Source organism: Danio rerio, chromosome 12 (assembly GCF_052040795.2).
Source record: "Danio rerio strain M-AB ecotype USA chromosome 12, GRCz13ab, whole genome shotgun sequence".
NCBI classification, from domain to species: domain Eukaryota; kingdom Metazoa; phylum Chordata; class Actinopteri; order Cypriniformes; family Danionidae; genus Danio; species Danio rerio.
In genome coordinates this window covers 20,370,112-20,387,050 of record NC_141032.1, presented here as the reverse complement: position 1 = coordinate 20,387,050, position 16,939 = coordinate 20,370,112, and the positions used below count along the sequence as shown (strand labels likewise).

At 39.3% G+C, this 16,939-nt stretch overlaps 1 protein-coding gene across 6 annotated transcripts in view; it reads right to left on the bottom strand.

Moving 5' to 3' along the window:
- Positions 1 to 1,962: 1,962 nt before the first annotated feature.
- The window catches only part of trrap (transformation/transcription domain-associated protein), a 185,959-nt gene continuing 170,982 nt past the window's right edge, over positions 1,963 to 16,939 (bottom strand). For 4 of the 6 annotated variants that reach the window (XM_087275128.1, XM_087275130.1, XM_087275129.1 and 1 more), the window contains 6 exons: positions 13,732 to 13,957; positions 12,184 to 12,401; positions 8,752 to 8,936; positions 6,260 to 6,463; positions 3,316 to 3,510; positions 1,963 to 3,217 (listed from right to left, as the gene is read on the bottom strand). In XM_087275128.1, the coding sequence (XP_087131254.1) occupies positions 2,933 to 3,217; positions 3,316 to 3,510; positions 6,260 to 6,463; positions 8,752 to 8,936; positions 12,184 to 12,401; positions 13,732 to 13,957 (1,313 nt within the window). In that variant the 3' untranslated portion in view covers positions 1,963 to 2,932. 6 annotated transcript variants of the gene reach the window in all.

Below are 16,939 nucleotides of genomic sequence, written 5' to 3'. Positions count from 1 at the left end.
CTCAGAGGTCACCTTCAATTGCAATTATAAATATTGCTTCATTTAAATCCACCAAAAAGGTTGTTGCAGGACCATAACCTATCCTCGATTAGCTCAGCTGCTTCAGGTACTAGCAGGTTGCGCTCCTTGAAATGACTTTTATCTGGTTTTGCACCACAGAGCATCACCTTGAAAACTTTTGCCATTAATTTGTAACAGCAGAATATAACAGTTGCTCAACTGTACGAGAATTCTGCTGTTCAGCAAAAACAATCCCAATTCAAATCCTGTGTAGAGGCGTTAAATGACATTTTCTTCGGTTCAAGGCACGCTGGTTTAGATCGAGGATAAGACTCAGACAGGATGCTGTAATTTGTCAAGGGTGTAAAAAAGCAAGAGGCAATGTTTGAGGTTTATAGGTGACAATTCCTCTGGACACATTTGCTCAGGTCAGCTTAGCGTTTAGTAGCCAAACATTTTATCGTAAGCCTGCAGCTTTCGGCTCATAATGGGAAGCAAGGTCATGATCTGTATGACACTTCAAAAATCATTTATTTGGATGCAGTAATTCAACAGTAATGAATGAACTGCACTTGCCAAACAACTTTGCTTAAAACTAGGGCTGCACGACATTGGAAAAATTTTACATTACGATCGTTTTTTTCTCTGTAATAAACATTGTAAAATAATTTCACCAGATGACTTAAATAACTCTATTTGCGAAGTCATTACTTGCTTATTCACATTTGCTAAATGCCAGAATAATTTTTTTTAATTAATTTATAAACAGTCAAAAGTTTACATCCATTTCCTTGGTATTTTTTACTTTTTTTTTCTGAATATCTGAGAGAAAGACACAAATCTGCAGACTCTCATTTAAAAAAAAATCATGCATGCGGATATCAGAGAAAATTAGAGATGTGGGTACATGGCGGGTGGATGATTGGTTTGAAGCATCGGACTCAGGTGACATTTGAGCTGATCTGCACATCTCTAGGAGTAAAATTAGATTTGATGAATGGTTCTTGACATAATAAAAATCCAAAGAGACAGGCGGATTGCTGCCTTCATTGGAGTGAAGAATAAGTTCAGCCCCCTCCCTCCTAATATTCAGTATTGAGTACTATCAGCCCCATCATTCCTACGTTTCGCTGTTAAAACAGCACAATGTTTAGGAGGATTCAGAACTCATCCTCTGAATGGAAGAACACACGTACAACTTTGCTCAAAAATGCCAGCCTGGATTTGAACCGATAGATGTGGTCATCAAGGAACATTTCCGTCTCCATCATTGTGCCGGCAGTAGAGACGGTGGTGTTTGTTTGTCCTCCATGTGTCTGCCAATCACAGCCCTCCCCGAGGGGCTCCATCAATCAGTTTGCCCACATCCTCCTCCTCCTATCAGTCTAGACATCAAGGGGCAATGCGGCGAGAGGCATCCCAGCCACAGCGACGACCTGACACATCTCTCGCATGCAGAGTTAAATATCGCAGCTCTTTCATGTTCAGACACTGCAGTTGTACATCAGCCCCCAGGACTGTTTGGTGGCAAAAGGAGGACAAAGGTGGGAGCGTATGGTCCCTGACTGATGTTAGAAAGGGGTTGGAGCGAGATCAGAGGAAGAAGGATAAGCACCTGTGCCGTGCAAGAGTACGGGGTGAAGCGATGCTTTATGGGATTGAAGCCAATGCTGACAGCATGTGTAACTCAGAGACGACTGCGCTCAGTGAGATATATTGACGGGACGTAATAAAAAAGGAAAAGCAGATCGAGATCTGACCTGACCCAAACAACTGCATGGCGTGCTTTCACTCAGGTCCTCTCCTGTACTTCAGACAATCAGTGAGAGACAAGGTTATTCTTCCCGAAGGAGTCCTTCAATCAACCACCCGCAAAGACACACGTTACACTTAATCATGCGGTCGGTTATAAATCCACACACAGCACAGCTAGGGTGCAGTTCTTCACAGGAAAAAAAAAACTTTTTTTTTTTCTTGAAAAAGAGCATTTTATTAAAACAAAATGCATATTTACATTGCAGAGGTAACTATTCATATATTGGCACAATATTCTGTACCTTTACAAAACAGGGGAATGTATACAAAAATGCCTTTAGGTGTACCAGTGGGATACAAATGCTTTGGGACACTCCTAAAAACACAAAGCTCAAAATCCTTGAGCGGTAACAACATAAATAAATCATCCGCGCTATTATTAACTAAAAATGTCCTAAGTAGAGAGCTCCCCCAGTCTTAAGGCTCATGGGTTTTTGCCTTTCCAGAGTATTTTGCAAAACAAATCTATGTTTAATGTTTGACAGTAACACACGACGGCTTTAAATTGCACAAACTGTAGAAAAGTACACAGCAATTAAGGGATGCAATGTCGTTTTCACACGGTGTACAAGTAAAAAATGCCCACAGATATCTTTAAATAATGACATACTGACAAATAATAACATGCTGCACATTGTTAAGTGTTGATTCATGTAAATTGGACTACTAAATCTAAAAGGCTGCCATCAGTCACAGAGAAATGGCGTAAAAGGAGAGCTTGATGGGGATTGCATAAAATCTGCTATATCTGCTGCGCCCTCTTCCAGTGTGAAACAGTGGCTGTGGGAACAGTGTTTTCCTAAAGGTACTGTCACATTTCTTAGCTGACAATCCCGACAATATCAACAAAAGAACTTAACTAAGCTCATCAGTTTAACAATAGCATCTGTCCGACCAAACAAAGCCGCTTTTAATTGCTGCATGTGTATCGCTAAAGATCTTAAGCATTATCCTGTTCTTTTTTTATATATAAATTACAGCCTGCACATTATTTTTAGAAACCTAGATATTTTCTTTAAAAAAAAAAAAAGATGAAAGAAAACGTGTGGGAAAAACTCATTGACATTCACTTTCACAGTATTGCATTGCTCTAAAGTCTGTCTCTTTACAAACCTGTCTACAACCAAGGATGCCAGGCAGGGTCCATACGGCAAAGGTTGTCCAGGCTGTTGGCAGCTGCTACTAGTGTGTTTACTTTACTCTCGCCTCCCTCAAACTGCGCTAAGTTGTGTAGGCGGGTCATGATGGCCGTCACTGCTTTCTGGACCAGAGACACCAGCTGCTGGCTGTCCATGTTCTCGGGTTGTCCAGCTGGGGACAGAGGCATGGAGGTGTCCTCCTGCGTCTTCTTATGCCAAGCGATGATCTCATCTCGCAGCACTGCTTTCAAAATGCCATCGACCTGATTGAGGAGAGACACAAATTGAGAGTGGGTCAAGAGCCTTGGAGACAAAGCGTGTAGCCTCATTTGTCATGATTCTTGCTCGCAGTAAAGTGTACCTTGAAGTTTGGCTGAGCAAAGCAGCGTGCTACTGCTATCATTGAAGCTGTAAGGGGTCCAGATACGCCAATGGTGGTAAGGAACTCGGAGATGTTGGGTGTTAGCCTGAAGGGAACTGGCCGGTTGGCGTCCAGATCACCAGTAGCATCATTAATATCGAAGCGGAAGTATGAAACATTGAGTTTTCCAGTGTCCTGTTAGGGAAAATGACAAATCAGGATGATGAGGTGCAGGCAAATTTCGGTAACACTTTATGTTAATGGTCCGATTGAGTATTAGCAAAGACTATAAAATACACAAGACATGTCACTCGTATACCTTAGAATGGGCAAAAGTGTAACTGTCAATACGGCAAATGAAGCCCCGCCTTTTAGTACAGGAGCCAATCAGCGATTCATATATAGCTAATTAAGGCTGCCTTCTAGTACAGGAGCCAATCAGCGATTGATATATGGCTAATAAAGCCCGCCTTCTAGTAAAGGAGCCAATCAGCGATTACTATAAAATGACAATTCTCCGGGAGAGAGGCTTAAACCAGATGAATTTGAATGTTTCCACATACAAACAGAATACGTGAGCATACTGCCTGAGAGGCATTTCAAAGATGGCTGCTGAGTGAAATGACTAGCCTTAAAGGGGCTTTGGTATTAGTAGACTGTCTGCTTAATATCTGTTGATACTGCTCCTTCAAGAAACTTTGCAAGTACATGTTAACTTACATTAACCCTAACCTCAACCTAACAGTCTACTTATAATCTAAAGAGAATTAGTTGGCATGTAGATGCAATATAACTTAAATTTAACAAACAGACCATCAAAATAAAGTGTCACCCCAATTTCATTACATACATGTTAAACGAACAAAAGATACATTTAAACAGAGCTTAAATACCTTATTTTCAGGGTGAAACTAGCAAAAGTTATGGCCATTCAGCCTGGGGCATGCATATTAATGATCCCGTGGGCAACATAACATTTGTTCCGATTGGCCTGTTTTTCACTGGGATTTTACACTCATGGGATTTACATGAAAACAATCCTGTTTGAGGCTCATGGCATGTCATTTCCATGTACTTATTATTCAGCCATGGCTAGAAATATCCAGATTTTTACTCTATGGCACTTTTAAATAATTAAATTCAGCATCAGAGAAATTACAATTTTTCAGAGAGCAAATATTAGGTGGCACCAACAGGGTTTTTGCAGATTTAAGACTTAAGACATTTTTAAGTCCATTATGAAGGACATTTTAGACTTATTCAGAGCTAAATGTCAAGGATTTTTTTTTCGGATATCCCAGATGGTAAAGATTTTTACTTTCCCTATTAACAATTGTTGTAATTAAATAAAATAATAATAATATTCATTTATTAATTTTCTTGTCGGCTTAGTCCCTTTATTAATCCGTGGTCACCACAGCAGAATGAACCGCCAACTTATCCAGCAAGTTTTTTATGCAGCGGATGCCCTTACAGCAGCAACCCATCTCTGGGAAACATCCAAACACACACACATTCAATACGGGCAATTTAGCCTATTCAACTCACTTGTACCGCATGTCTTTGAACTGTAGGGGAAACCGGAGCATCCGGAGGAAACCCACGCAAAGGCAGGGAGAACATGCTCCACACAGAAACACCAACTGAGTCGAGGTTCGAACCAGCGACTCAGCGACCTTTTTGCTGTGAGGCGACAGCACTACCTACTGCGCCATTGCCTCACATAATAATAATAGTTTAATAATAAAAATATAGGTGAGGTCAGTATCCTCAGCAGCAAATAAAGTGAGAACTTTTAAGCAAATGTAACTGTAAGAAAAGTAATTAAATACTATTTTAATTAAAAAGTCAAAAGATTGGGATTGTTGGTAATTGTATACTGTAGGTTTTAATGGCCAGATTGAGTATACATATACCAAGGAAAATTATGACCTGTTAAAAAACTTGAAACAAACAACACAATATTTCAGTAGTCTTTTTAAGACTTAAAATTTAGCTTTAAGATTTAAGTCTTCTTTAAAGACCCTGCAGATACCCTGCCCAAGCTATTGGCGTCTATCCAAGAAAACAAAGCAAAATCAAATTTAGGTAAGAAGCTTTTTTTTTTGCTCATGTGGGACCAACATAAGACAACAGCTAATCTATAGCACTCTGGAAATACTGGATAGCGATGTAGACATCAGACCACAAAAATGTGTGGATGTATTGATCCTACACCCACTGTGGTCTGTGTCAGCATTTCAGCATATGAACAAATATAATTCTCCATCTGCCTTCTGATGCCCTTGATGTAGAGCGTTGTCATCACGATTCAAGTGTTTAACAGATAACATGCTCAAGAGATCTAACAATATATAACCGTGTGAATTGATGATTTAATAATGATAAAATGTCACTCAAAATATCTACAAACAATAGGAACGTTTTAAAAGACGACTCCAGCTCAGTTTTTAGACCATGCACACTTAATATCTCAAGTCAAAGGAGTGCCATTCTAGAAGTGATAAGGGTGTGTGTGTGTGTGTGTGTGTGTGTGTTATTAAGAGAGAGAGAGGGAGAGACAAAGACAGCACATCTCTGCTTGTCCGCTCTGCCTGCCGTTGTGAATCTCCCAGTGCCTAATGAGATCTGTAGAGTGGAACCGGCAGCAAGGGGGCTTACTATATCCACTTAGCCAACAATTCCTCTGCCTGTCAGATAATGGCAGATTACAATCGTAGGATGAGGTGATTGTTTGTGGATCATTTTTAATAAAAGACTTTCAAATTTACTCTACGGAGCAGTACTTGCACAAAACTGTACATCAAAGAACAAACAATCATAAGAGAAGCTGTAAAGTGGCTGGCAAAAACTGATCCACCAAATATCCTTGGACTTATTGGACGTGTGTATGATTTGAGGAATGAGAGTTAGTGTCAGGTACGAGATCAGTTTCTTGATATACCTGTGCGATCTGCAGCATCTCTGGATTGAGGCGGTTCAGATGCAGCATGAACTCCGCTAGGCCAATTAGAGCAAGCTGGATGGTGAACATTTTGCGGAAGGTCCAATAGTCTGTGGCATTGGGGAAAGTGTGCAGCGCCCATTCCTTTAACATGCTGCGTGGAACCATGTTACCCTGAACCTCCTTCAGAATGTCACGCAGGACCTTAAAACACAGAAAAATGGTTAAAAAAGAAGAAAGAATAAATAATCATTGAACATTTTACGAGATAGGAGGAACAATTAATAAAAATAATTTTCTCCCAAAAAGTATCACTCTCATTTCCCCCCAAATTCTCAGTTTAGATAATGCCTCCACATTATAATGCATCTATATAAAATAAAAAAATTGGCAAAAAATCTTTACATATTAAATCTGACCCAGTACACTATGAATAACACTAAACCCGCCCTAGAGTCTTCTTCTTCACAAATGTACATAACAGATCTACAATAAAAAAAGGTCTTCCCAGTCATTGACTAAAATTGTCTGATTTATAATTTTCTGGTGTAAAAATAAAACCAGATAAAAAAACTGGCCATTCATACCTAAAGTGCAGGCCAAACTGACCTGCTTTATAAAACCTGAATTTATGTGCTGTTGATGTTTAACTTTGTATGTTGCTAGCAAACACTGTTCACTCATTAAATTAGAGGTTATCATATAAAGTCACAAGGATTAAAATGACATTCGTGGATGTTAAAGATATTAGAAGCACTGAATGCCATGAGTGATAGAGAATCTGATAGAAATAAGTCGTGAATCCTGAGTCTGCACAACATCTGACAGCTTTCAAAACATAATGCACAATCATATTTAGATGTTTAGCCTACTAGTAAATGTTCTAATTTATCTAATGCACAAATGTCAAACTCAGTTCCTGTAGGGCCACAGCTCCATCCTGGCTGGTTCTTAATTCCAAGAACAAAGAGAATGGACTCGTGTTCTTGTAAAGAGCGTTCTTGCCAAGTTACCTTGGATGAATAAACTCGAGAGGCTGTGAGAACAGAAAATGCATCCAGTGAAAAATGAGATGCTGCGTTCCTCCCTGTTTCTTCCTGATGGTCGCATGACCTTCACGGGTTTTAATTGCAAAATGATTTAAATATTACAGCATTCATACAACAATTTTATTGTTTTTCACCTTTTTCCCAATATATACTATGCATAAAGAGCTTACAAATAAACTTTGTACAATACAAATAAAACTTTAATAAAACTTAAAAGTTTAATACAAATTTTAATGCGTCTATGCCTTTATAAAGATTTTCGTGTCGATGTTTACTTTAACAGTTTCATTTAGGGAATCTCCTGAGTTTTATCTCAACTTTAATAATAAATCTATATAAAATGCTGCGGTTTGACTACTGAGACTTCCCTAGCTGCATCGATGCATCCTCGATATCAAGAACACATCCGGGAACTTTCACGCATCCTCTGTTAATGCAGTCTAGGGTATTGGAACCAAACTTTAGCAGGTAATGATGACGTTACACGAGAACTCATGGACGCAAGAACACTGAAGAACCCATTTTTAGAAACAGCCCCTGTTTAGCTTTAACCCTAATTAAAAACACCTGATCAAACTAATTGAGTCATTCAGGCTTGTTTTAAACCTTCTGTTAAGTGTTTTGTAGCAGGGTTGAAACTAAACTGTGCAGGGCTGCGACCCTCCAGGAACTGAGTGTGACACTCCAGCTCTAATGCATCGGTTTAAAATTATTTTTTGATTACCTGAAGTTGATTGGTTTTGTTCTCTTATTAAAATGATAAACCTAAACAAATTAATAATTAGGTTGAAGCTGTGTGCTTGAATCTGCCATCACGTCATACTGCACATCAGTGTGGTTTATTATTGTTCAATTATTTCTATCAGCATGTATATAGGTTATTTCTATAGGTAAATGTTATCTTCATATATAATTAATATATAAGACACTGCATTATAACATTACACTACTTAAATATGTATTTCCTTTCTTCTAATTCCTGTTATCAATGCAGACATGTTTAGCTTAGGTGATCCTACCATAAAAGGCCTCAAACATAAAATAACAAGATACAAATATAGTTGATGACTAGATATAATAATTTTATGAAACTTCCTTGTTAAAAGGTTAATTTACCCTAGTTTGGGGTGAACTGCCACTTCAACACAGTGGCATAATATAGTAAAATATTTATAAACAGCAAAAAAATGATATTTTAAGTGTATAGTTATAGTTCCACATCGATTTATTTTGGGTCAACATGAAGGAATTAACTTAACTCATAAGTTTTAACAATTTTAGGTGGATTGAACATAAACAATTAAGTTGTTGCAAAAAAAAAGCCTTAGGAATTGTGTTGTTCCAGCTCATTTTAATTAAATACTTTGAACAAACAAAACACATCCTTTTTTGAGTGTACTCATCTTATGACCCTTGTAAAACAGTCATCATTATATGGTATACCTGATGGCTGGCCTGTGTTCCTCTCGCCTGAACAGTGGCAAGCCGGTCATAATAGCGGGAAATGGGGTTGTCGTGCTCAATGCCCTTCTTAGCACAGCGCTGCTTGTAGATTTCCACCAGAGACAGAGACGATGGATTGTCCTCTACTAACCGCATTTGAGGAGACACCGCCACCACCCTTGGGACTGAGAAGAGAACAGATTTTAGGAGGATGTACTTCACTGGTATATGATGCAATTCAAAATCCCACCGGCTATAAACTTTCAGCAGCTATTCTTAAATAGCATCTAATGGATTCTACTTGGCTTTGAAAAAGCACTGTTAACCTGAAAGACAACCTAAAATACCTCTAAATGTTTTCACAGAGTTGTTTATACAATCGCTCCATTAACAGAGTCATATCCTTTTTAAACAAGACAAATTGAGAGCCTGAAAACTGAGAGCCTGAAAAAAAACAAGGCTCTGTGGAGTAAGAAGAAAAGCATGTCACACGACCACTGGGAACATCCATACACATCGAATAAATAATTTTAGTAAGAGGCATTAATGCATGATAAAAAGAGAATTTGCATATTAAGCAGCCTGGCGTTCTTTAACCTAAATATTTAATGATTATTAATTCCACTGCAGCATAAACTCAAACTGTTATCTTTGCAGTTTAGAAAAGGACAAAAAACAAGCCATGATTTTTCATTTAAAGCTTAAAGGTGGCACTGTTGACCTCTGACCTTTAATGTGTCTATCACAGGAAATACAATTTGGATCTTCCTCCCCCAGCCTCCACAGGGAGAAGAGCAACCTCATTTTTATTCATTCTGCTCCAGTCCCCTCTCTTTCTTCGACTGTTACCACTGCACAGCTTTTTGGTACTTTTCACCTCAATCTTGCTTCACTCTCTATTCCTCTATTCTCCATCTCCCCCAATCTGTCTCAGAGCAACTAGGCCATTGAGTCCAGCATTGAGAGCAAATGGACAGCATTCAAATGGGGCAGATCAGAATGCATGCATGCAGCAGTTCAAATTAGGCCTAGCTAGAGGATAGAGTTTATTGTAAAATTGATGTATTTTTAAAGGGGTCATTTACAAAATACAGTATAAATTCAGTGTCACAAGAAAGTGTCTGTTTAAAATACTTTATTTATACCGTATTCATTATACACTTCCTTTTGGGTAGTAGTAAACATGTGCTGTTTTCTTTTACATCTCTTTAAAAGGCCATGAAACTGCCCTCTTTTGGTTAAAGTGTACCTCCAAATGTTTTAAAAAAATGCTCCAAGATGGGTGTGGAGCGCTATGAGCAGAGGGAGGAGTGGGGGTGGCCAGCAGAGCAGGGGATAAGGAGGGGAACGAACACCTGTTGTCAGTTGGCTCAAAAATGAGACACAAACCATAAGGAGACCATGATTTTATAGTTTCCATGCAATGCAAAGAAATAACCAGTAAGTTAATGTCCTGCTACATTTGTTATTCGTAATTTCATATACTCATAACCACAATTTGTTATTTTATTATAAAAAATAACCATGTTTATATAAACACTATAAATGAGGAGGACTTCTTTCCTCCTTAATCCCCAGGTCTGAATGCAGACACAGTGGATAGCAGTGCTGCAGGTATTTTGCCCTGTCTATTTCAACCATTAACCCTTCCGGTAATTCAGGGGATTTTAAACATAGGCAAACATGGCAGCATGGATATAGGTGATGTGTCTGAATGGTAACAAACTCAACTAATAAAAGACAGTGTTCGCCATTCTCCAATTCTCGTACAGATCTACAGTTGAAAATGCTTGCTGCAAACCAACAGCTTTGCTGCATGGGCCCTGACAGCATCGCATGGAAAACCTTGCAACAAACCCAGTGGATTGTGGAAACAAACACATACGACCCGTGCCGTGCACGGACGTTGTCTCACCCAGTCATTGGGTCTCACAGCAAAGCAGGTCTGCCTTGCCTTCAGAAAGCATGTGCTCTCATGAATAATAAACCCAGCTATGGATAATAATGAGATACTGACGCATCATCACTCCACTAGCAGATTCGCGCTACGTCACCGATTTTGATCCTGTCACAAAAATTATTTTAAAACCGGAAAGCTGACAAAAGCTCAAAATTATCGAGTTTTCCCCACAATTAAAGCTGACAAGTGCTAATGTTGTCTAAATGGATGCTTAACGCGCACAAATCTGTTCTCAAAAAAAGTACTCCAGGGTGTCTTGAACCTTAAAAAGCAAATAAGCTGTGGCTCTCCACCCCATTCATAGAATATGGTTGTCCCTTTATAGCTTGTGCCTCAGATACTAAAAAACAAATAAAACATCTTCATGTGTTTAAAGTCCACATGTACATTTAAGCACACAGACACAAATCACATACTAAAATCCTGCTGTCGAAAGGCAGTTTTCATTCACATCAAATATCAAATACACAATCTTATGTCAAAAGTAATAAAACATTCAAATTGTTGGTTATTTCTGTGCATGTGAAGATTTGAGGAATAATGAGCTTATGTACAAGTATGTAATTTAATGTGTGTAGTTATACAGAGCACTTATCATGTATAGCCATACACCCAAAGCGCTTCCAATCATGAGAGGGGGTCTCTCCACACCACCACTAGTGTGCAGCATCCACTTGGATAACGTGACGGCAGCCACAAAACAAAGGTGTCAGTCCGCTTTCCACACACCAGCTATTGGAGTAGAGAGAGTGATCCAGCCAATTTAGTAGATGGGTATGACTGGGAAGCCAAAATTACAAATCGGCCCTGATACCAGTTTTAAACCCATACTATTTTAAACCCATAAACAGTATAGTGTCCTTTTCACTTTTACTGGGGCATTAGGACTCACACATGCCACAGTTTAAGCGTCTACTGCTGGTCTCACACAAACCACTTCCAATAGCAACCTAGTATTCCCATGTGGTCACCCATCCAGGTACTGACCAGGCTCAGCCCTGCTTAGCTTCAGTAAGTAACAGGTCTGCAGGGTGATATGGCTGTGGCTATGCTATTAGTATACTAGATCAGCATCCCCTGGTCATGATGACAACCTACTACTAACACAACTTACTCTTAAGTGATAACTATTTTACCTCAGCATAACGTTATGTGCACCTTGAAGAAAATTCAAAGGACTAAAATTAAAATGTTCCGAAATACACTTTAGAGTAAACTTATGTAAATTTGCCTGGTTATTTTTGTCCAAACAGCAACATTCTGCACAAAAAGCTTAAGTGTACAAAGCAGAATGTATTTGATTTATTCTAATGTTTATTTTATTTTGATTTAGTATTTATTTAATAAATGTAAAAAACATTGTTCATTCAGCTAAAAGGTCATGTTTAAACCACTGACATAAATAGCTCCTGTCAGTGCCATTTTGGGAAGAATGGAAGATTTGTGGATGATCCATGCTGTTGCTGAATTACCTGTGAAAAAGAGGTGCCTCTTGGTGGTCTCTTTTCTCTTCTCCAGGCAGGGGTTGAGTAGCCGCAAGAGTTGCAGCACACGCTCTTCTCTGCGGGACTCTGTCAAACATGCGTCATTCATCACCAAGTACGGATAGATCTTGCCGTTGTGCCCGCGGATGTAGAGGCGTCGAGCAGCTGTGTTGTGCTTTTGAACAATCTCCACCCTGGGCATGAACCTTAGGGGGTAAAGTAAGAGGGTGTGAGAGAGCGAATGATGGCTACGTGATGAACAAATTACTGAAAATTAGGGTCTCAGCTGGAGTCTAGCTTACAACTCCAACGGCAGGATTTAAAAAAAAACAAAAAAAACTTTCAATCAAAAACCCCTTGCGTGAAGTTAAACATTTGAAATATTTAAATTGGGTTGCAATGATGACTAATCAACTAATTTGTCCAGCCTAAGGGGGCTGACCAAATTAATAAAATTATCTTAAGGCAGAAAAACACTGAGTGGATTGTTGGCCAATGGGTACCATCGAGCCATTGGTGGGCTTTTGCCAGGCTTTTTTTTTTCTTTGCGTTTCATACATTTTCTCTAATCAACATTACCTTGTATGTTTGTCTCAATTGTAGTTGAAATTCAGCTAATTACATTTGAAGAGTTCAGATATAAAAACCTTTAAGTGCCATTTGAAATTTCCATCAAAAATTTAAAAAACAATTCTCAGCCTCCTTTGTTTATGTTGAGATATTTCACTTTAGAGATCAGGAAAATGATTTTTTTTTTTTGCCATAAAAGTGATCTTACTAAACATATACATAGGAGCTTGATAAAACTGCTCATTTTAGAGGAAAATTTTAGATGGCATTTAGAGGTTCAATTGGACTAGCAAATAGAACTACAAAGAACTACAACAACAGAACAACAAAGACGAATTTAAATGAGCACAAGAGGATAGTGTTACATAGACATCGAAGAAAAAAAAAAGACCTGTGTAAAAATATAAGTCCAAGAACAGTGAATATAAGTCTTTTTAAGGCTTAAAATTTAGATTAAGACCCCTGGGAAACCCTGCCATTTAGTGTTTACTCACAGCTTTTGGGTAGAAAAGGGAAAAAACAGCCAACGTGAAGCGACAACACAGTCTGTTTATATCACCACTAGATTCTTTGATCTCGGCTTAGTGTGACCAGGGCTTTAAGCAATTTTTACTTCACCAATATTGCTATTTTATATCTATCTACTGTATATGCATTTAACAAAGACAGACAATAAATGATTATATAGTATGACCAACTCATTACTTTTGTGTAATTAATAATGGTTAAAAAAATCATGTTTTATAATATTGCAATATTATATCAAATCTAATTCATCTTTCAACCCTAGTCTATAACAAATTTTAAACAAAACATAAATAAAACATTTATGAACGAAGTACATCAGGTAAGGAAAGAACGCCATTATTCATGGCTTCCCTACGACAGATCGACTAGTCAGTTATTGGCTGACCTGATGATCAGTCGAGCAGCACAACCCCTTCCCTAGCGTGTATTGATTGTTACCTGGCAATCTTGATGTAATAGTGTGTGGGTTTGGGCATGAGGAACTCTCCCGGGATCTCCACTTCAGCAGTCTGAGCCGAGAAGTTGCTAAGGAAACGACACTTCTCCTCTATAAGGAAGAACTTGGGCAGCTGCTTTGTCTTGGCCTCCAGGATCTTGATCCACTTCTTCAACTTTGAAATAAGATTGTGCAGCTTCATGGAGCCGGGAACGCTGAAGTCAAAATCTGTGTATGGAAAGAGTTATGAGGTACAGTGAAACAGAAGAGCTTTAAACAAACAAAAGACGATGGAATAAAAACAGTCGGATGCAAAAACTTGATGTGTGAAAGAGGCAGACGTGGCGGAAAACTGACAGTGTGTGTGAAAGAGACTGAGAAAGGAGAAGACGTTATCTTTGGATCAGGGAAACAGAAGTGGTGCACTTCCTCCCAGGTTTCCCTTGCGACGTGAAGGTGCTGATAACATCAAAGTTCATGAGAGGGGGAAAAAAAGGATTAACTGCTCAATGCAACTTCTAAATGACATTGCGCATTATGTTGGAGAGCAGACACTAAAGGTATGGTCGGAATGCAAGCCACGTTCCCAATTTTAGAGACAACCTCCGGGCCAGAACGTCTTCATCAAATAGGCTAAAAGCTGCTCCACTTTCATACTTCTGTTGTGCCACATTAATAAAAGCACAGAGCGCAGATACAGAACAGGCTCTCCGTTTAATCTTAGACATTTAAGAGGAAAAAAAAAAAACCTCTTGGTGTAATTAAAGCTTTGGCAGAAGAGGCTTTAATTCAAAAGAAGCATCTTGCATTGAGCTGCCACTCATGTCAAAGTCAGTGAGATGTGGCTGCCACACATAATGAAAGCCCATTTAAGAAACGCTCACTGCTTGCGTGACACTCGCAATATCGTCAATGTCCCGTGTGACACTTTGATTAGCAGTGAACCGCCGTGAGCAACGTGGCTGCCACACCCTGCATAAGATGATGTCTTATGAAATCAGACACGCTCCGTAATCTCCCACTCTTTCTGAGAGACTGTTTAGGTGCTTAATGACCAGAGAGCATTAGGAAAAAGCTTTGACTTGAAAAGCCCGGCTACGCGCAGCAGTAGCCCTGGCGTAATCAATTTAGAAAAAAATGAACAGACAATCCCCTGCAGCGGCGGTGCCCCGAAGCGAGGGCTTTTTCAGATAACGGCGCCTCCTGGGCAGCGCAGGTTCTTTTCTGATAAATGCAGCAGCGAGTATGGATGGGGAGCTCTGTGCGCTCAGTTGCAGCCGTCTAAATGACCCAGGATCAGCTCAACTCTAAAGGGATTTGAGATCCCCACTGCTGCAGAAAACAAAGTCTCTGCTCTCTGACCTGTGAATGAGATACACCGAAGGCGGAAGTTTTCTGCACCTAATAATGCTCGGGTGGTGGAGGTGGCCAAGCGCTAAAAATACACCCCCCCATCGGCCGTCTGCCCGCACCGCTCGCTGTGCAGCAGTCTCCGGTGAATTCTCTACTTTAAATTCCATCACTGAAATGCCTGAGTGAACACAGTGTACAGCACAACAGGAGCCCTGAAACAGCCTCGGCCCTGCAGACACGCTCCCGCTTTGGATCAATGCAGACGGCAGCGCTTGAGAACTGCATAACCCCAGCACGGTAAAACACACGTTTCGGAAAATACTCAAACCCCTATTCTACACTGCAGTACTATCACTGGTGTTATACAGTACTCTGTAAAAATGCTAAGAAACGACATTATGGCTCACATCATTTTCAATCAATATTTTTTCAATAAAGGTGTGTAATACTGAAGTACTGCTATCATTTTATTTGATTTGGATTTGAAGCTTTTTGATGATGTTTATAAATTGGCAATTATCAGAAAAGTAAAACAAAGATAGTTTGAGGATTTGTGACAGGTTTAAAAGTTAGTAGGACCACAGAAACAAATAGTGATAAAATTATTATTAATAAAACAGAAATGATCATAATGCTGTTCACAATACCTTTAGAATGTAATAATTAGGGGCCGATCACACTGAACGCATTGGGCGCCTCTCACTGCCTTTTTTGTTGACGAGAAAAAAAGAAGCTCTGTGTGCTTTTTACGTCACTAGGCAAGGACTGCATTAGCTGCGTATTGTTTGAGAATGTTGTTGTTGACAATAATATAATTTAAAAATTTTATAATATTGTGATATTCAAGATTTGTGATTCATACAGCACCGCATAATTTAAAAACAGCGACCACTAGTCTCTCCACCATCTTCAAAAGTCTCCCTAGTTGTCTTGACAACACAAACACTGCAGTCGCCTCAACGGAAACCCCGCCTCTACTTTCATTTGATTGGAGAATGAAACAGCAACTGACATGATGCTCTTTTTCAACTCAGAGTTTATTTTTTTCAACTGCGAGCGCACGGTGCACAACAGCAAAAAAGCGAGGCACAGCAGACGGTTAAAACACGAGGCGCGCAGGGTGAAAAAAAAAAAGGGACGCAAAATGCTTGTGGCCATTTGTAAATCATTTTTAAAAAGCGCCTCTCATTGCAAAAAATACTGTGATCGGCCTCATAGGTCTTTAAACATGGTAAGATTTTAACGTCCAATAAAACTAAAAAGTGAACTAATATTTTGGTATCACTATATTTTGATGGTTCCTTTAACACATTTTGTTGATTTGATTTTGTTACATTGAAATTATATGGTAACTGATTCTCAGAGTTTTAGTAGACAGTAAGGTCGAGTTAGGATTACTCTACGCTGACATGTAGTTGCAAAGTTTCTTATAGTCATTGGAATGTCTGCTGGTGGAGCAGTGTCAGCAGACATTAAGTAAACAATCTACTTAGGCCCAGCTTACACTGTCAGGTTTTGATGCCCAATTCCGATTTGTTGCCTATATATGATTTTTTTTGTTTACACAGTCTTTAATTGTGACCTATATGCGATTCATGCGTTTACACTTGCCATACAATTTACAACATCGCACATGCGTAAAGGTGAGCTCTAGCATCTGCGCCACACTAGCCATGATGGAAGAAAATGTCTTTCTTTTAGCTCTGCGAAAAGTTCGCCCAACTTTAAAATGATTTTGAGGCGGATGAGGAGGGAAAGGGTCGTCCGCAGCTTGCGCCTATGGTTTATATATGGTGTCCTCCACCATTCAGAAGAATTTGTGGATACGAGAGATCTCGGGTCTTTTGGGAGCAAATT